The 19,980-nt window shown below is 36.5% G+C and overlaps 4 protein-coding genes across 15 annotated transcripts; 1 reads left to right on the plus strand and 3 right to left on the minus strand.

Moving 5' to 3' along the window:
- Window positions 1-49: 49 nt before the first annotated feature.
- LOC110797343 (protein trichome birefringence) lies at window positions 50-4,488 on the plus strand. The gene is made up of 6 exons (XM_022002446.2): window positions 50-1,438; window positions 2,049-2,241; window positions 2,347-2,540; window positions 2,629-2,787; window positions 3,380-3,742; window positions 4,089-4,488. Exons 1-5 carry the CDS (start codon window positions 906-908, stop codon window positions 3,732-3,734), a joined length of 1,434 nt encoding a protein of 477 aa, XP_021858138.1. The 5' UTR covers window positions 50-905; the 3' UTR covers window positions 3,735-3,742; window positions 4,089-4,488.
- Window positions 4,489-4,589: 101 nt separating this feature from the next.
- Window positions 4,590-7,329, minus strand: LOC110797364 (peroxidase N). The gene is made up of 4 exons (XM_022002473.2): window positions 7,008-7,329; window positions 6,110-6,292; window positions 5,686-5,851; window positions 4,590-5,347 (listed from the first exon to the last, which is right to left on the minus strand). Exons 1-4 carry the CDS (start codon window positions 7,224-7,226, stop codon window positions 4,926-4,928), a joined length of 990 nt encoding a protein of 329 aa, XP_021858165.1. The 5' UTR covers window positions 7,227-7,329; the 3' UTR covers window positions 4,590-4,925.
- Window positions 7,330-8,478: 1,149 nt separating this feature from the next.
- LOC110797366 (probable plastid-lipid-associated protein 12, chloroplastic) lies at window positions 8,479-13,623 on the minus strand. Its single transcript, XM_022002474.2, has 11 exons — window positions 13,293-13,623; window positions 13,135-13,188; window positions 12,302-12,376; window positions 11,550-11,669; window positions 11,175-11,366; window positions 10,979-11,062; window positions 10,776-10,865; window positions 10,374-10,427; window positions 10,218-10,297; window positions 8,854-8,961; window positions 8,479-8,754 (listed from the first exon to the last, which is right to left on the minus strand). The coding sequence occupies exons 1-11, from the start codon at window positions 13,566-13,568 to the stop codon at window positions 8,685-8,687; spliced, it is 1,203 nt and encodes a 400-aa protein (XP_021858166.1). The 5' UTR covers window positions 13,569-13,623; the 3' UTR covers window positions 8,479-8,684.
- A 704-nt stretch (window positions 13,624-14,327) lies between these two features.
- LOC110797367 (uncharacterized) lies at window positions 14,328-19,546 on the minus strand. 12 transcript variants are annotated; one of them, XR_008932405.1, is made up of 5 exons: window positions 19,067-19,546; window positions 17,178-18,991; window positions 16,544-16,609; window positions 14,725-14,804; window positions 14,328-14,622 (listed from the first exon to the last, which is right to left on the minus strand). XR_008932405.1 is itself a non-coding variant. In XM_022002478.2 (3 exons), the coding sequence occupies exons 2-3, from the start codon at window positions 19,100-19,102 to the stop codon at window positions 17,255-17,257; spliced, it is 1,719 nt and encodes a 572-aa protein (XP_021858170.1). In that variant the 5' UTR covers window positions 19,103-19,159; window positions 19,344-19,546; the 3' UTR covers window positions 16,860-17,254. The 12 variants fall into 12 exon arrangements, 2 of the variants coding, with proteins under 2 accessions (XP_021858170.1, XP_021858167.1); XR_008932406.1 differs by having other exon boundaries at window positions 16,535-16,609; XR_008932403.1 differs by adding an exon at window positions 16,670-16,700 and having other exon boundaries at window positions 14,328-14,804.
- Window positions 19,547-19,980: the final 434 nt, after the last annotated feature.

The raw sequence follows: 19,980 nt of genomic DNA on the forward strand, positions 1-19,980 counted from the left end.
AAAACATCTTATTTCTTTGAAGCATCAGTAGGAGGTCTGAAAGTACCTTCAGGAGCGAGGAAGAACGTCCGTGGTTCATACGATGTGGTGCCTTTCATCGGTTTTAGTTTTCTTTTTCACATTCAGGGGAAATAGAGAGGATGAAGTACACCCCTATTTACATAAATGATGCCTTTGATCTGGGTTGTTGAGACTTGAGTAGAGACCTTTCCTACAAAATGTATTAGAAATTAAGTGTATGTGTAATGTGTCCAATGTTCAACTCCCTTCCTTCAGACCCTAAAGTATTTTTTTTTGTGTGCTAAATAATAGGTTAAACTCAAAATTTATACCATGTAATCCGTTTTAGTTTTGCTCCGGTTACTCCTACAAATAGGTTAGAACTGAGACCTATCGTACACAGGTCATCAGTCTTAGGCCAAAACCTTCTCGGTTGGTGTATCTTTTATCATTGTTTGTAGTTCATCATAAACATGTCAAAAATAAAATAAAATTAACAAATGCGACAAAAATTGACATATTATAACTGCCCCTAAATAAAACTTTACAACATGTCATGAACTCATGATACACATAATACATCTATTGTGAATCTAAATGTGCAACAAATAAGGTTACTAATTTAGGCAATTAATAACTTTTATATATCCTACATTCAAAATCAGATGAGATCCTTAAACTCGACTTATTAGTTTTTCCCCCAAGAGGAGCAAGTTTTCCTAATAATCCCCCACACCAATTTTAAACTAAACCCAAACAATCATTAGTCATTAATCATTAATCCCTTTCCATGATTAGTATGCATTCAGAGGCGATTATTACCACTTTTAATTCTCACTCTGCATTAACTAATCCATCTGGGTAAATCCCCTGTTCATCTTTTCACCTAAAACAAAAAATTACAAATGCCAGATCAATCAAAACCCAGTTTTTTACCAGTAAAATCACCAAATCTATCTGTAATTTCAGATACCAGAAAATCCATGTTCTGTGTTTATGTGTTTATGTTAACGTTCATCCTTTGCACTTTTTTCATTCTATTCAACAACCCATCTTCATCATCTTTGAAATACATTGCTAACTTCAAAGACTTCTCTCATTTCTCTTCCTTTTTCTCTCATTTCTTCCCCAATTCTTCTTCAAATTCTACTTTTCAATTAGGGAATAATTACACTAATTATAATAATATTAATAATGTGTCATTATCATCAAATTACACCAAAATTTCCCCACGAGAAACGGTGGGTGATGAATTGTATGAATCAATGTTGCATTGTGATTTATTTGATGGGAAATGGGTAAAAGATGATTCATACCCATTATATTTACCAGGGTCTTGTCCACATATTGATGAACCCTTCAATTGTTTTCTCAATGGTAGGCCTGATAATACCTATGAGAGGTATAAATGGCAGCCTCATGGGTGCAACATCCCTAGGTAATTAAGCTACACTTTTATTTTATTTTTTTAATTGTGTTATTTAATGTTGATACTACATTACGTGGTACTCCCTTCGTCCCTGAAAGACCGTGAAAAATTAAGTGCAATAAAATCTTTAAGGGACGAAGGGAGTATACAGTTTTGCTTCTGAATTTGTGTTGTTTAATGTAGTATGAGTATACAATTAGTTGCTTCTTAATTTGTGTTATTTAATGTCGATACTACATCACGTGGCACTCCCTCTGCCCCTTAAAGACCGTGAAAAAGTCAAGTGGAGTATTATGTTTAAGAGATGAAGGGAGTATTTAATTAGTTGCTTCTTAATTTGTGTTATTTAATGTCGATACTATTACATTGCATGGTACTTCCTCCGTCCCTTAAAGACCGTCAAGTGGAATATAATCTTTTAAGGGACAAAGGGAGTAAACAACTAGTTGCTTCTTAATTTGTGTTATTTAATGTCTATACTACATTGCATGGCACTGAATATATAATCTTTAAGGGACAAAGGGGAGTATAGTTTAGTATAGTCTCTATGTATAATGCAAATCAAAATGTGTGCTTTTGTTCGTAACTCATTTTGAAATAAATTTGTTGTTTATGATAGATTGAATGGGACACATATGTTGGAATTGCTGAGAGGGAAACGTCTGGTTTATGTTGGTGATTCATTGAATAGGAATATGTGGGAATCTCTTGTATGCATACTCAGAAATTCAGTGCAGAATAAAAGCAGGGTTTTTGAAGCTTCTGGAAGAGAAGATTTTCGTACCGAGGGCTCTTATGCATTTATATTCGAAGTATGATTGCTTTTTCTGAGAGAAATGCTAGTTTATATTGTCTGGATTTAAGCTTCCTTGTTACATCATCAGTAATTTGTTGTATGATTGTGTTTGAATTATTAGGATTACAACTGTTCTGTGGAGTTCTTTAGGTCCCCATTCTTGGTTCGAGAATGGGAAATTCCTGACAAAAATGGGTCGAAGAAGGAGACATTGAGGCTTGATTTAGTTGAGAGGGCATCTGATAGATACAAGGATGCAGAATTTCTGATCTTCAACACTGGACATTGGTGGAGTCATGAGAAAACTTCGAGAGGGTAAATCCTGCAAGTTTTACTACTTCCATGCATTGTGTTTTTACTGTTTCAGGATAGAAACTGATGGATAAAATCAAAATCTGTGCAGGGAGGGTTACTATCAAGAAGGTACCCATGTCTACAGTCAATTAGAGGTTAATGAGGCTTTTCGACGAGCACTTACAACTTGGGGAAGATGGCTGGAGGCTAATGTTGATCCCATGAAAACACAAGTTTTCTTCAGGGGATATTCGAATTCTCACTTTGGGTAAGTTGGAAAGTAGAAGAACTCTAATATGCTTTCAACATACTGCAGGAATTTCTGAATCTCAATGTACTAGATTGTTTCGTGACTTGAGTATGATTTTCTCACAAAGAAGCTTAAACATTCCTAGCAAATTGTTGTCTGAAATCGTTACCATTAAGGGCATGTTTGGTATAGAGTTTTCAAGTGATGGAAATGGAATCAAGTAACTATTCCATTACCTAATGTTTGGTATGAGAGGAGTGGTAACACAATCCATTTCCTAAGGGTAACCATTACCGCCATTTGTTACCTCTCCCAATCCTATGGTTACAACATTGTTACCCTCCTTAATCCCCAATTTGGTACAAGTGATTCCTTTCCTAAGTTATACCAAACAACTAATATTGGTAATAGTTAACACTACCCTTTCCCCTTCTTATTTATTTTCTTTCCATTTCCTTTCCCAAGACATAAATGCAAAGTTGCCAGTCAGTAGCTATGTGCCTATGTCTGATCAAATATTGATTGCCAAGTCGTTTAATTCTTTAGCTCCGTAAATTTGTAGTTCTTGATCTCTGCTGATACATGTTTTTTCGATTTTCATGATTTGCAGAGGTGGGAGATGGGATTCTGGTGGAACATGTGATAAGGAAACTGAGCCGATCAAGAACATGACAGATTTACCAGAACAACCCCCGATGATCAAAGTAGTGGAGAATGTGATTAAGTGGACTAAAGTACCGGTTTTCTATCTTAACATCACAACACTGACTGACTACCGAAAAGACGCCCACCCTGCTGCTTATAGGACAGAGGAGGAGAGGCGTTTACGGTTAAGATACCAAGACTGTGCACATTGGTGCCTTCCTGGTGTTCCTGATACATGGAACGAGCTAGTGTATTCTCAAATCTTGATTAGAAATTACCAAAAACAACAAATGAAGAAGCAACAAGAGCAGCGCCATTAAAGGATATGGTAAATCAATATTGTGGACTGTAGTTCCTGCTTCAGTCACTATTTCACAGTGTAGCTTGATCTGTGTTTATTTAAGAAATGCTTTTAGGTAGATTTATGACAAAAATTCAGCATGATATTCTGATAATTTATCAATGCTGTGTATAATTAAACATGTATTCCGTATGATTATTAGGCTAAAAGTTAGAACAATGATCAGTTCTCTGATTTGGAAGTTCAGTATCTGATTTGTTCTGTATTTCATCCGATCCCCTTGATTCCCTTCATTCATTTTACTTGCCTTTTATCAGATTTTTTTTTCTGCTACCGCCTTTTAATTTCATGTAAATTTTGTGTATATCTGAAGGCTGAAGAAATCTGCAGTTTGCAAGAGAGCTCACAAGGATGCTAAAATTCAGCAATATTGGTAAGTCTTTTCCATTAAATGTATACTATCTATGGAGTTTCTGGTAAAGATTTTATACCTAAGCAAGATAAAAGACGGGATACAGACTGTCTGAAGTCAGAAAAACTTCAACAACCCCCAGCCTTTCCTCGGCCCTCATTGTCTGCTTTTATTTATTTTTAGCCAATGTTTCTTGGGCATGATGGTTATAGAGTTATAGCTCTTTCCAGATATTGTTGTTGGGACTATATCATGTACCTAAATGAACATTATCTTGTACATGGCCACAAAAAGGTTGCCATAATTGGTTTATGGTTTTGTAATACCCTATTTAAGTAATGGTAATGCACTTCTTAAGACACTTTCATATGTTTTGATCACTGTGAAGTTTGGTACATTAAATTATGCAAGTGTTGATCTCTTTTTAATCTAGTTATTATTGTCTCTGAAAAATCATGCATGTATTCATCAATTCATTTATTTATCTCTATATCTTCCTCTAGAACACAAAGAAACTATGCTGCACTATTTAAAAAATACAGACTCTATCTACATATACTTCTATTAAACCATAGGATTGTCTTAGGCGGCCAACTTGAACTCAGGTTCACAACAAATATGTCAATGTCCTTAATGGTCATTTTACATATTAAACAACTAACAACTAATTTACCAAACACTTTTACACAAACAGCTAGTCAAACCAGCTAATACAAACAGCTAACAGCTAGTCAGGCCAGCTAACAACTAACAACTACTACCCAAATCGGGCCATAGATTTTATTCGTGTTAGCGAAGTTATGAGTTAACAACCCTACAATTTGTTCGAATCTGACCACTTGACCCTGTTAATGGATTTGCATTCCCCATATTAATCATAGAGTCCATGAAGTTACTAGAAAAGAGGTGTGGATTATTGCTGTAGCTCTCAACTAGGCTCTTGGTTGTTGAATTAGCCATATCACTGGAATACAGCTCCTGATCTGAAACTAGAATACCCTTATTGTTGAGCAAGTTTTTGAAGTAATGGTTGTCGAATAAGTCAGTCGAGTTCTGGTCGAGAGCAGTTGTCTTGTTCCCATCACCATTGACAGGGCACAAGCTCTGCAGTTTTGATACTAGGTTAGTGTCCATAGTGCTGTCTGGGGCTCCAGAATTAGAGAAGTTAAACAACCTTGAATTGAAAACAGCACATCTTGCTAATCCTATTGTATGAGCCCCTGCAGTTATAAGCCATAACATTGATTGTTTAGAAGATTGAAGTGTTAAGGCTTTGTTCTGTTAATCTTGTTTCCACTTATTTCGGGAAAAATAAGTTCAGATAAGCTCAAATAATTAAGTTCAAATAAGACAAAGTTTAGGAAAAATAAGGGTAACCAAGCACAATTTATAACTAAAATAAGTTTTGATAAGTTCAGATAAGTTTGGTTAAGTTCAAATAAGATAAGTTCAGAAAAAATAAGTGAAAATCAGGTGAATAAAACGCACCCTTAGTGTCTGAAATATTTCCTAGAAAAGTCGAAAGATACTAACTTTGGAAGTATGAAGAGAATTGTACCTTGTAAGGCAACAACATCAGTTAAGTTGAGACCTTGAGCAGCAAACTTAGAAATGATGATGTCCAAGGGATCAAAAGGAGAAGGAAGGTTTGTGTTTGCGCCTGTCTGGTTAGCCACCATCCCATCCCTCCTTCCTAGCAATACTCTGTATGAAGGTCCTCCACTCTGCAACATTTATTCATTTATTAATAAGAAGCTATTAACATAATATTGATTAAGGCCATGTTGTTTTGAGCTGAGTTGAATACTGAACTGAATACCGAACTGAACTGTAATTAACTGAACTAGAATTAACTGAACTAAACTGAACTGCAAAAAAAAAGTACTAAAACTGAAATTTAGCAAAAGAACAGGGCCTAAGTCTGCGGATTTTCCCTTCCAACATTCTTTTTCTGTAGGTTATTTTTTCTTTAGATGGCATACCAGGACTACAGAATCGCGGGCAGCTATGGCCAGTATATCAGCACAGGACACAACTCCAGTGCAGGTACTCTCCACCGCGGTTTTGATAGTGTCCACAACATCAAACCCTCTTAAGGAGTTCTGGTTAGGAAAAGCGAACTTCTCACTGTCGCTTCCATCTAATAGTACAGACCCATCACAACCCTAATCACAAAATTAAAGGCTAATCAGTAATCAGGGACGAAAGTTAGACTGTAATTCATGCATTATGTAAAGCATATATACATAATCTTTCCCTCTGAGAAAGGGAGTATATATAGGGGGTTGTGAATGGTCCTAATTTAGGCGTTAACCAGGTTCGTATGATAGCATGCAATCGGAACCTCTAGGCTTAATTTGGTACAACATTAAGAAGGGAAGAGAAAATAAGGTAAGAGAAAGGAAACTTAACTTATTTTCCGTTTTTGGTTTGATGGAAGAAAGTGAGGGGAAAATAAAGGAAAATCATTTGACAGCTTTTAATTTTTCTTTTTCCTTCCGAATTTCCTTATTTTTGGGAGAAAGGGAAAGGGAAGATTTATTAATGATGTTTTCCTTCCTTTCACATTGAATCAAATTTTGGAACCAAACACGGGAAACCATATTTTCCTTTTCCTTTCTCTTCTTTTCTACCAAACAAAGCCCTAGGGAACTAACATCTTAAAGGTCCGATGTACAGAAATGTACGTAGTGTTGTTAGAGCTGATCAAATATGGCTCGGGTTGAATTGAGAAATATAAAAGATAAAGCTTATCTTGCAAGAAGGGGTGGAATACGGGGATCATTCTTATAAGGGGTGAGAATCGAACCACTATCTATCACAGGGGTGTAAGGAGGACCTTCAACCACTAGGTCACCCCTTGATTCTAGAAAAACTTACATTGACAAAACAATCATGGAAGTGTAGTCGAAGTAACGAAGCCGCCATCCTCATTTCATTCATAGCAGCAATTTGAACTTGTTTCCTCACAACCTGAAAGAGATTAGGGCATGTTGTGGCATAAAAATTAGCAGTTAGTTGGCACTTCACATCCACAGTGAAAATTACTAGCAATGTCAATAGCAAAATGACATTCTTTTGGCTCCTAGATCCCTTCATACTTGGTTTGTGGGAGTGCACTATATTATCAAACACAATAACCAAGCCAAGGAGATTAGAGTGTGATTAATGAGATAATAAACACTAAGTTGCATATTATGACAATGTTTCAAGCTCTATTTATAAAAATTAGTGAGATAATGGGTATTGGATAATATTACTTTTTAGTATTATACTCAAATAGTCGTATTATAGGTCAATTGGAAACAAACTCTTTACAATTGCATTACCCGGCCTGTTACTGCCTATAAAGGCAATGTGACAACTAATTCTGAATAGATAGGAGGAAGTACTTTATCACGGACGAAAAGTCGGGTATATTTTTTTATGGTGTGGTGCCCTGACGTACGGCGGCTGTAGCATGTTAAACTTGTTATCATCTTGCACTAAAACACTTGTAATTAACTAATATCACTCTTCATGCACAAGCTCATATCAGTTTCTCTGGGTAGAGTAGAAGAATTAAGTAGTTAGTGGGATCATACTCATCACATTTGTACATCCACTGGATCTAGTAAAATACCTATTTCATTAAAATGCATCAATGCTAATTAATTATTAGTATGCTAGAATTACCTATAAATTACTAGTAATACCTATAAATGTGAGTGTTAAAGTCCTTACGAAGTGATTTTAGCACGTCCAGTGTTAGAGCATAGTTTTTTGTGCTCTACTTATATTGATACTCGCAACGACCCGATTCAACAAAATGAGTTTTGTACGAAAAATGACTTAAATTATAAGGGGTTTCAAAAAGGAATCGTCCCGATTGGACTCTCGGTGTAGAAATTATGTTAAATAACGCGCAAGCATGCCTTCAATTTTGTAGAACAAAGGTCATTCCGGGATTTAAGGGTCAACCAAGTTGGTTTCTTTTTAACCGATCCTTGTTATATGACCATATCAAACATTCCACAAAATTTGAGGAGATTTCAGGTCCCGGAACCTCCAAATTTGGTCAAAAAGCGTGGATAACCCTCCAAATTTCCTTATATGCTCATTGGACACATCCCACAACTTAATTAAGGGTTGTAAGCAAGCATTAGAGTTCAAAATTAAGGTCAACTTGTGTACTCTAAATTATTCGATCCAAATTTGTCTTCTTTTTAGATTAAATGTTGGTTAAGTGCTTTCTTGCCTATAATTTTTGTTTGGTTATGCCATATTCCATTCATGCTCTATCTATCAAATGAATACTATATTTCAGTGCATTGTAATGAGATAAACACTGTTAACACTATCAAAGTAGCTCTTTGATTTTGAACAAGTCTAATTTCATTTCAAATTTGGTGAGCCAATTAGCATCAACCCTTCAAGTTGTGACAGAAATATTCTACAATAAACATAAAGATATTCATGACCTAAGATTGAATCTCGCTTACATTATCTTTTCTATTGTTTAATAGTCGTATATATACTTCCTGCAATTGTGGCTTATTTCGGCCTAATAAGACAAGTCTACACTCGCAAGTGAACAAACACAATCTTATTGTATCCTCTTGTGATTCTGATCCTGTCATCTGCATACCTGCAACATATTTTTCGGGGAAGAAACTTGTTACAGAAATAGGGTTTGAATCTGATAAATTAAAAAGGCGATAGATAGACAGATAGATAGATATCTTACAGAAGCTCAAGGTTGAATTGGGTTTCCATATTAATTGGGAGTCCAAAAGAGCCAAATACGATAGCTGGATCATCCATTTTTACATCATATATCTTCTTATCAGTTTTCCTGTAAACAACATCATAAACACGTTTACATTATATATCTTCCCGTCTGTTTTCCTGTAAACAACATCAAAAACACGTTTACAGTATATATCTTCCCATCTGTTTTCCTGTAAACAACATCAAAAACTCGTTTACATTATACATCTTCCTATCTGTTTTCCTGTAAACAACATCAAAAACTCGTTTACATTATACATCTTCCTTTCTGTTCTCCTGTAAACAACTTCAAAAAAACGCGTTTACATTATATACGAAGTATCTTCCTATATGTTTTCCTGTAAACAACATCAATAACGCGTTTGAAAACACAGAGAAGTGCTGCAGAACTACAAACAGAAGAATTGTAAAAAAAACAACAGAAGCCTGAAGCATTATCTTGTGTGGAAATATATGTTAATTTGAGTCTTCTATTCTAATTCAAGTACCCTTCACATCGGACTGACACTTCGTTTATCATCCCAACATCTCAATTACCAGAACTTGCAAACTATTAAATCTAAAAATTTGAGTATTATTTATGTATTTGATACAGGAAAAAGACATTCAGAAGTCTTCTGAAATCAGGAGTATCTCCTTAATCTTGTCTCCCAATGCACCTGCTTCCAATTCTAGGACAGGTTCCCTTGTCAACAATTTTGAGCCTTGGCTCAGCTCGTCTAACCCTTTAAGAGCCCAACCCTTTAATAGAAGTAAAGGGCTCAGCCCAACGGGCTGGATTCGGGCTATTAATGGGCCCCCAGCCCGTTGAACAGGTCTAGTTATTACTTTATCCTGTGTCCGTGTAATGTTACTATCTTAGTGGATATGTAAACCATCCCCTTCTCAGTGCTGATCCTTTTTCAAGGGATTCATGACACGCTGTAAGGCTTTACTGTAAAGATGTGTAAACCTAAAAGTAATTGAGAAATTAATCAAAGATCATATTACGCTAATACTAAATTTTAAAGTGCACGTAGCTAGAAACACAGAATATTAAGCCTCTAGTGAGAAAACATGTGCATCTTTTCTAACTGCATATGGAACATGGCATACTGATATGAGCCTGTCATGGAGAATCACGTGCTGTAAGACTGTAATGTAAAGATGCGTAAACCTAAAGGTAATTGAGAAATAAATCGAAGATCATACTTCTTCTAATGCTAAAATTTAAAGTGCATGTAGAAACACAGAAGATTAAGCCCCTAGTGAGAAAATATGTGCATCTTTTGTTTGCTTAAATCTAACTGCAAATTGAACTAAACAGAGAACATGACATACTGATATGAGCCTGTCATGGAGAATCTGAAGCCAAGTGCAATATCAACTGAATACTTCATTTGTCCATCTTTCTTGATTATCTGTTAAAACTTAAAAGTAATGTCAGAATGATTCTACATCAAAGTATACATAAATCAGAACTTGCTGTAAATTAACCTGTGTACCCATGAGACCATTTGCTGCATTCTCCAACCAGCTGTCTGTCTCCACCTGCCACAAAAGATCGAACTTTAACCCCAAAAAAAATAAAAAAAATTATAAACCATTTTCTCTTGGAGTACAATGAATAGAGAAGCGAAAAAAGTTTTTCTTCCAATATTAACCCTCCAACTTGTATTTCAAAATAACCATTACTCACAAATGAACACAAAACTTCACTGCACTAATCCTAGTTAATTGCTCCAAAATGCACACCAAACTCAAAATTCTCCATCATCGCAAGGTTGTAATCTCCTGGCCTTTTTTAATAATGACCAGCATGAAAAAGAAGCAACATTCTGTACTTATCACTGACAAAACATAGGAGATTCAATTCTGACATGTACTGATGTACCACACCTGAGAACTCCAGATCATCTTCCATTCCCCCTCTAGAAGCTGAGGTTCACCATCCTTATCTCGAGCTGTGGAAATTAACTTATCAATCGCCTGCAAAAGTTACAAACAAATGTAATGGATACACTACACAGTAAGTACACACACAGAAATAGGTATATGTATTCTTTCCAGCTGTTTTCTTAAACACTTCATAGAAAACCAACCTCTGTCACTCCAATTCCAGTAGAAATTGCAGAAAGCAACTCTTGCCTAGGTTCAATTTCCTTCTGGAGCACAAAAGTGGTGCCCTGCACTACAGGAATAGTGATAGAAGTCCTTAGTCCATTTTTCAACTTTGATATAGAAAGAAATATATGCTTTCAATCATTTTTTTGCAATGAATATGCTAAAGTTATATACCTTATTCCCCCTTGAAATACGTATATTTCCAGAATCAGACAAATATGTTGTATCAAGCCAACCCTTTGCTTCGTCTCCCAGAAGTTTAAATGGCACCGGATAAGGTACCTTAAATGGTAGGAATTTTAAAGAAAAGGCTGCCCTGTCAAACCGGAAAAGAATTCGCTTTCCATCCTTAACAGATGCTACAGCCTGTAGACCGAGGAAATAATGGTTTACTGATATCAGTAAACACTTTCACATTGAACTCATGAATCTGGAAAAAAGATATATACACCAAGTTTGATGCTAGTTTGACTTTCTAGTGCATCATTACAGGAACTAAATCACTAATGAACTACCTAAGAAGTTAGTCTGAAAATGAGCATAACTTGCCTCTACTTTTAGTTCGCCAACAGCATCTGAGAATTTTACAATATTGGACACTCGTGGATCATTTGTTCGTAGATATACCTCTTGGAATACGCTGAAGAAATCAACTCCTACAAATGTTCTCTGTCATGGAAAAAACACAATAAATTTTGGATTCAGTAAAAAAGTTTAATAGAGGAGATGTAAGCTTATGGTACCGGTAGAGATCAGGGTGAAATTGAGAATCAATCATCACTTGCCAACAAGAACAGATAAACTGAACAAAAGATGGAAGTCTGTATGTCTAGATATTCATCCATAGGTTAAGGAAAAAACTAACTGCAACATTTTGCTATGAATTAGCAAAGATAACAGACCATAAAAAAACAAGAGACTAATGAAGATTTGATTAATAAACTGAAAGTACAGCTTATTCCCCAAGCTACTAATTAAGATAATATCTAAATTACCCTCCCCCATAATATCAGTTCATAGCACATTTACATAGTTATACACCTCTCTCAAAAGAAACATCACCTTCTACCTTTGACGAAGCATATTCTGAAAACTGTAAGAATACAGTCACTCCTTACAATTTAGACTTGGGTGAGGTTTTATTTTCCAAGACTCATCTAAATTGAATGCATAAAATCAATAATGGGAAGATGTAAACAACCTCGACATCAGTCATAAGACTCATCACCCAAAAACTTTTGGATGAAAGTAGCAGAATACCAATTGATTTATATGTAAAAGCACTCAAGATTGAAATTAACCTGAATGGGAGAGGCAGTTCCTGGCCTTGTAGTAAACATCAGTCGCCATCTACCTTCAATCAAACTAGAGCTCGTCTGAAAAAAATCAAAAGTATAAAATGAGGCCAGAAGCATTGGAGTCATGGCACTAGTACAAAAGGACACGATCAAACTCCAATTCTTGTTAGGGAAAAGATCAAATCACAGGTAGGTAAACAAAAGCTCCTAGTCCTTTTCAAGTGACAGGAAATAATGAGAAAATCTACATATTTTGCAAACTAAATTGCAATCCTACCAAATTCTAAACACAACCCTAGAATCAACCATCAATCTCACCAAACCTAGAATTGCAAGAAACATTACATTCTCTTAAAAGGCACCACCAAAAGCAAAGATACTCCAAATCCTCGTTCCAAATCAAAGTATTACCAACACAAACCTCGGACACCTAGATTCATACTCCCTCCGTCCCTTTTTTATTGCCCGCCATTCCGCTTTAGGGTGTCCCTTTAAGATTGCTCCATACCTTAAATGTAATGTTTTTCCACTTGCTCTCTCTATCTTTGTCTCATGGGCCCACTTTATCAACCTCATGTGCACATTTTACCCTTAATTCTTAAAAAAAATGAATTTTGACTTACAAGGCAATCAAAAAAGGTACGGAGGGAGTATAATACATTAATGCTACTACGCGTTGTTCAGGTCACCTTATTACCACTTACTTCAAGACTAATAACTTCAAATAAGATCGGAAAAATAAATTCACATACGTTATGCTCAAGAAAAATTAGAGCTACCCTAGTATGTTTGTTAAATTAGTCCAAAATTATTCCATTAAAACACAAACAACTAACCGGATCAGGAACACCTTTTACATCTTCCAGAACTTGAACCGCACGATCCACTTCCTGTAACAAATTACAATAATTACAGACAAAAATAATCAATTTCAATAAGAATTGATCAAATAATTAACTTTTTTGACTAAAAAACAAAAAGAAGAGATGAATACCTTAAGCTGTTGAGGAGAAGCAGCGCGACCTCGCCCTTGAATGCCAATTAGAACATCAACAAGCCGATTCTCATCTTCGGTAAATTTACCAGAAATTCCTTGTTTTTCTGATTTGTTAGTAATAGATGATGAATAAATGCGAGAATTCGAGTTTCTGCGAATGGAGAGAATCGAATTGAAAGGAACTGCACTGTTAGGGTTTCGATTGGATATGGAAGAAAGAGGTGGAAATTGGGTTAATCGAAACCCTAAGAGTGCGATTTCCCTAGTCGCCATTGTTGTACTACTGTAATAGAGGAGAGAGAAAGTTCACACTGGTACAATGGAGTTGGTTAGTTTTTACCGTTGTTTTGTGGAGGGAAATGAATTGATTGTTTTCTATTCTTGCCACGTGGCTTGTATAGGATCGGACACGTCAGCATCTACTTATCCTTCTCCTTATAAGGGCATTAGCTAAAGATGGTTGTGGGCCTGAAGGGGTGAGCCCACAGCAAGCCCGCTGTAATGTAGTGTTGGCCTGGCCGAGTCAAAAAATGCGGTCCAGACAGGCCCAAACCCATGTGCTCTCGTACCGAGTCGTATCTAAGCTTAATTTTACTCAATTTAGCGTAATTTGTCATGTTGTGTTTTGTATTGTCATGCTTTTTCCCAAAAAAATACAGCAAAGGCCCACGACTCGTGCTCGTGTTGGGCAATGGGTCGTAGATTTTCCGTGCCCGTGTAGGATCGTGCATTAGCTAACAATGAAATATTGGACGAGATCCTATTCCGTAAGTGGTAAGCATTCAACCCGGAATAAAGTTATGAGACAATCAAGCCAGCGTACTGTCACGGAGGGGCCTTTTGACCGCCCTCGCGTCACCTTAATCCTCGAGACTTGCCTCATATGAGACCCACTAGGCTTTAGCATCGGAAAAATGTCAACACGTGACAGTAGGCAGCACAAGCTTGGGCCCAATGGGCCAATATAACGAATACACATTGAATGATATGTTCAAGTCCAGTACGCAGATTTGAAAATTCAACTATGATAAATAGAAGAGTAAAAATTTGATGTCTCATGCTCATATACAAAAATGTATTACAAGTGTATCTTTTAATATTAGATGAACAATAAATTACACATATACTATGGCTTAATCGAATTATAACACGTTAATCGACTCGTAAGACATAACACAAAACACATGGTTGAGTAGTAACAACATACTAGTCTTGCAGAAGTGCTTATCCAACACGTAGCCGACTAGCGCGGAGGATAATCTGCTTCACAACAGAGCCTATCATTCTCCCTTGCAAGCATTTCGTTTGTGCAGTATGCAGTGAAACCCTAACATTAAGCATCCATGTAACAACTAACAAGTCAAGAACTTAACAAGAAAATCTTCCACTTTATGTCAGTAATTGAATACAGCATATGGAAAACCAAAACCTGAGTTCCAAAGCCGAGCTCATTTGACAGAATAAACCGTCTCAGGATTGTATATTCTATAAACAACTCATCTGCAAAATCTGATTACATATCACTATATCAGCATACCAATTCTGTAGCAACATTGAACAAGAAGACATGCAATCAAATATAGTGCAAGATAACAAAGAGTAACAATTGTTACAATTGTGTATATAGTCAAATTTAAGATACTATCAGCACCACAGAGTTACCCTATACAGCATTGCTTCAAACGAATGACTAAAATATGGTACATCAGTTTCTACTACAGAAAAATCCCGTTCAAATGTGAAAATAATAGAAGGAAAGAGCAAGGAAGCCAAAGAGGTAATTGTCTACAGATTTACCGTCACGGGATTGCATTCTATAAATAACTCATCTGCAAAATCTGTATACACTTCTGTAGTAATATTGCAGGAACACATGCAATCAAATATAGTGCACGATAACAAGAGTAACAATCGTTATTGTGTATTGAGTCAAATTTAAGACACTATCAGCACCACAGAGTTAACCCTATAGCATTGCTTCACAAGAATGACTAAAACATGGTATATCAGTTTCTACTGCAGAAAATCCTGTTAATATGTGAAAATAATAGAAGGAAATAGCAAGGAAGCCAATGAGGTAATTGTCTACAGAAATACCGTCACAGGATTACATTCTATAAATAACTCATCTGCAAAATCTAATTACGGAGTACATATCAGTATACCACTACTTCTGTAGTAACATTGCACAGGAAGACATGCAATCAAATATAGTACACGATAAGAAGAGTAACCATTGTTGTTGCGTATTGAGTCAAATTTAAGACACTATCCGTACCACAGAGTTAACCCTATAGCATTGTTTCAAACGAATGACTAAACCATGGTACATCAGATTCTACTGCAGCAAATCCATAAAATGTGATAATAATAGAAGGAAATAGCAAGGAGGCCAAAGAGGAAATCTTCTACAGGGTCAAAGGTAGACCTGATCAAAAGGCGGGCCGGGCCAGGACATAAAAACAGCCCATCATGTCGGGCCAGGTCAGGCCAAATTTTGTGCCCCAAACACGCTATTCAGGCCTAAAACAACGGGCTTTGGGGATTTTTAGGCGGGCCAACTTTATAACTAAAAGCGTTATTTTACGTTGTCGAGAGCCCGTCAAAATAAAATAAAATTTTGTGCCGGGACTGAAATACGGCCCTATAAAGTATAAACTGTCCAAACCCGTAAATTTTTGGGACGGCGGGCCGGGCTCAAGTTGATCAGGTCTAGTCAAAGGGTAAAGTAAAACCAATTACTCCGATGACCTACACTAGGAATATACATATATGCTCAATATAGGAACAACTACGCGGACCTATGCTATGCCTAACCTTAAACCAGGAGAGACTGAGGATTCCATGCTATATGATCAACCCATTAAACAAAACATATATGGGACACGTCAATGTCGAACAGTAAATCCTATCTTAAGAAGAGCCTTTACTACCAAATTGATGGACAACAAGTTTGCAACACAAAGGAAACAACCATCATGAGTAATAAAGCTATAGTGACCCTACAAACCAATGATTAACAAGATTTTTCTGATGCAACACAGAGGAAACAACCATCACGAGTAATAAAAGTTATAGTGACCATACAAACCTATGAATGACAAGATTTTTGATGCAACACAAAGGAAACAACCATCACGAGTAATATAGTTATAGTGACACTACAAACCTATCATTAACAAGATTTTTCTGATGCAACACAGAGGAAACAACCAGTAAGAGTAATAAAGCTAACTGACCATACAAACCTATGATCAAGTCACGTACGATGAAAATTCCTTTCTTTATTGCTATACAGATCATGCCTGGAAAACCTGCAGAGTGTCACATAATGCTAATGAATTAAAGTAATGAATCAAGGGATTGAATCTTACTGGCTGATCTTCATTCATATTCATCTGCAATCTGCCATAAAACAACTTATGGCCAATGTTCAGCTAGCCACGGAACTAGATTATATGAAATGGATAATTTGAGAATTGAAACAGAAACCAACTTGAGAATTATTAAACTTACAGATTTGAGTCTTAAAAACATACATGATCAAATAAAAAAAAGTGAATATATCCGACACGTAAAGGTTTAATGACATTAAGCCAAAGAAAGGCTGGTTACATGACTTACATCCATTTTTAAATGAAAGTTTACAACTTCTCCCCTTCCTTCCGACCTAACTATTTACCCACTGAAACAAACGTCAACCAAATTAATATAGTTCTAGTCATATGCATCTTAAGCTAGACTCCTATAGGATAACCTAAAAAACAAAGGCAAAAACCAGAAACAAACACAAAATATCCAGAGATGTGATCAAAGTACTATGTACAGGAGTTAAAAACTTTTCTTCTTCCTGCAATTTGTAGTTCTAATCAGAGAACTTACATTAACGCGGGACAACTCGAATAGTCACCCATCGCCAATGCTCTTCTTCTCTGAGCTTTTAACTCCACATCCTTCAATCAAGATTCAAGAGATTCAACATCCTTGACTTCCTTATCTGTTGCTAAAGCATCACTCATCACAGAATCCCTACTTACTACTGCATCTGTTCCACCTACAACGGCCGCATCTTGCTTCAAGTTGACCACATTTCCGTTGCTTACCTCACCCTCTGGCTTATCGTTTTCACCCACCAAAGTTTCTCCCATGAAAGCATCATCTGCATCAGGTTGAGTTTTCACAGCTCCATTCATGGTGTCCACGTCTTTCCCAAAAGATGAATCAGTATCCTTATTATTCCCAGGTTGCAGTTCTTCACTGTGTTCTCCATCCTGATTCTCTACCATCAACCTATGCACAACCCCATCATTAGCTAATCCATTATCAAGCTTATCCTCCTCCAATCCAACATCATTTCCATGACTTCTCATCACTTCATCATCAAATACCTCTTTCACAGCAAGCTCATTGAGTTCTTTGTGCAGAGTTTCACCACTGTCACCATTCCCAGGCAAAGAATCAACCTCCTCATTATGCTTATTAACAAAGAAAGGACCATTTCTCAGTCCTTCACTATCATTTTCAGAAATATTCTCCACAACCTCTTCATTAATATCTTCTACAACTTGATTCTGCCTCTCAAGGCACAACAATCTCCTCCTCAAATCCCCAAGTTCCCTCTCCATCAAGTACAACCTCTCCTTAAGAATCAAATTCTCCTCCTCCAATTGAGCAATATGTGTATCCTGATCATCAACTCTGTTCTCCAACACATTATGGTAATCAGCACCGCTATTCGGGTATATCATCTCGAACCGACTCAAATCATGATCCAACCTTCTTTCAACCTCCACATGCTCCTCCACATCACTCTCACTCGACCCATCATCTTCTTCATCGTAATCATCCACCGCCTCGTCATGTCCCGGTGACCTAAGCCTAATCAATCCTTTCATTGATCCATACCCATCAACTCCCCACTCTTCCTTAGCCATATCAACCAACGCCTCCCTCGAGGGTGAGAAAACAGGTGTTGGCAACACCGCAGGTGTCACCGGACAAGGAGAAACCAACGACGCAATCCCACCGGACTTCTTAGCTCGAATTATATAAGAAGTCGTGTTTCTAGGAGCATGAGCATAAGGTCCCATTCTATTGTACTTCTTCTTAGGGTGGTAAAACCTCCTAGCCTTAAGTCGATTCTGCTGTTCAAGTTCATAGAGGGTCGGCGGCTGATAATTCACAACGCCGCCTGGGCCGACTGACGGCAAACCACCAACACCAATACCACCACCACCGGGCAATAGTTTGTTAATGTTATTATTAATATTATCCTTCCTCCTGCTATCTTTCCTCTTATCCATAGGTTTCTTCCCCTTCCAATTATTGTTATTGTTACTACTACGTCCAGGTTTCACAATTCCACCATACATTTGATTCATAGGATTGGCGAATTTCATAGCATTCATTGGAGGAGGAGGCATTGAATGAGGAGGTTGTGACCACTGACCGTAGTTCTGACCAACCATCATCTTCTGCTGATTTGCCGCCATTTGAGCTTGGCTAACCATCATGTTCGGCTGATTCGCTGTCATCTGAGCTTGACTAACCATCTGATTCAGTTGATTAACCATCTGAGCTTGATTCGGCGGCGGCATCTGCGGCGGAGGCTGCTGATTCACCATTTGCGCCTGATTCATCATCTGTGAGTGACTCACCATCAACATTTGAGACTGATTATTCTTCATGTTATGATTCTGATGATTATTGTTATTAATAATATTATTCGATGATAAATAAAACAAAAAATTCGAATTGTTGTTGTTCAATACCTGATGCTGATTCATCATTTGAGACTGATCGTTCATTGTATTATTCTTCCCCCCTAATAATTAACCACTGGCCGAAAAACCCTAAATCAAAACCTAATCGGAAAAAGAAATTGACGAACTGAATCAAAAATCGGCCTTCACAGTATTGAAATTAAAGTGACGAATTGACCAACGGAAACTTAATAATCTATTAATTTCAAACTTTTTTAAAAAAATATAAAAAAAAAACAGATTTGAAAATGCGATAAAGATAACTAAATCAATGATCGAAACAAACCCTAGGAATTAGGAATTCAATTCAATGTGCAATAAAGATGAAAGTTCAGAGCAAAAGAGCATAAGATTCTTCTTCTTTGTTTAATTTTAAACTTTCTCTCTCCTGATTTTTTCTCTCTCTTAAGTTTTGATTATTTTGGGGGTTTTTTCGATCTCTTGAATTTCGTTTGCGATTCGTTTAATGAGGCACCGAAATTTTGATGGGAGTTTTGAGGCTGGTGACATTCTTTTATAGGCGGAAAAAGTAGGAAGGAACGGTTGGATTTTAAGATGAGGAATCAACGGATGAGATCTAATATACGTGGCGTATAAGCGTTTTGTAGCGTCATGTTCAGTTTTGGACGCCTCTTCGGTCTTAAACCGAATTTTACCTCTTCTCTATGTCTTATTTTTATTTTTATTTTTTTTCTAAAATATAAAATAAATTAATAAATACGGATTAAGAAAGTTTTTTTTAAAAAAGCAGATTAAACAAGTTACCAAGGGTGTGGAGTTTTACTTATCTTATTAAATTTAACTAAACATACCAAGATAAATTTTAGTTATAAATTGTGCATGTGTTACCTTATTTTTCCCGAATGTATTTTATCTTAAAAAATAAGTGAAGATACGATGAACAGGACATGATTTTTAGAAGT

The sequence above is a fragment of the Spinacia oleracea genome, chromosome 4, assembly GCF_020520425.1.
Source record: "Spinacia oleracea cultivar Varoflay chromosome 4, BTI_SOV_V1, whole genome shotgun sequence".
Taxonomy (NCBI): domain Eukaryota; kingdom Viridiplantae; phylum Streptophyta; class Magnoliopsida; order Caryophyllales; family Amaranthaceae; genus Spinacia; species Spinacia oleracea.

Excerpts from the sequence above, each read along its gene's own strand:
- LOC110797366 (XM_022002474.2), bottom strand. The coding sequence starts at position 13,568 with ATGGCGACTAGGGAAATCGCACTCTTAGGGTTTCGATTAACCCAATTT. Across the intron at positions 12,377-13,134 it reads TAAAAGGTGTTCCTGATCCG|ACGAGCTCTAGTTTGATTGA; the intron begins GTTAGTTGTTTG and ends GATTTTTTTCAG. Across the intron at positions 10,428-10,775 it reads AGATGATCTGGAGTTCTCAG|GTGGAGACAGACAGCTGGTT; the intron begins GTGTGGTACATC and ends CTTTTGTGGCAG.
- LOC110797343 (XM_022002446.2), top strand. The coding sequence starts at position 906 with ATGCCAGATCAATCAAAACCCAGTTTTTTACCAGTAAAATCACCAAAT. Across the intron at positions 2,242-2,346 it reads CTTATGCATTTATATTCGAA|GATTACAACTGTTCTGTGGA; the intron begins GTATGATTGCTT and ends TTGAATTATTAG. Across the intron at positions 2,541-2,628 it reads CATGAGAAAACTTCGAGAGG|GGAGGGTTACTATCAAGAAG; the intron begins GTAAATCCTGCA and ends AAATCTGTGCAG.
- LOC110797364 (XM_022002473.2), bottom strand. The coding sequence starts at position 7,226 with ATGAAGGGATCTAGGAGCCAAAAGAATGTCATTTTGCTATTGACATTG. Across the intron at positions 5,852-6,109 it reads CCCGCGATTCTGTAGTCCTG|AGTGGAGGACCTTCATACAG; the intron begins GTATGCCATCTA and ends TAAATGTTGCAG. Across the intron at positions 5,348-5,685 it reads TGATGTTGTTGCCTTACAAG|GGGCTCATACAATAGGATTA; the intron begins GTACAATTCTCT and ends TTATAACTGCAG.
- LOC110797367 (XM_022002475.2), bottom strand. The coding sequence starts at position 19,102 with ATGAACGATCAGTCTCAAATGATGAATCAGCATCAG. Across the intron at positions 18,992-19,066 it reads AAATGATGAATCAGCATCAG|AATCATAACATGAAGAATAA; the intron begins GTATTGAACAAC and ends AATAATCATCAG.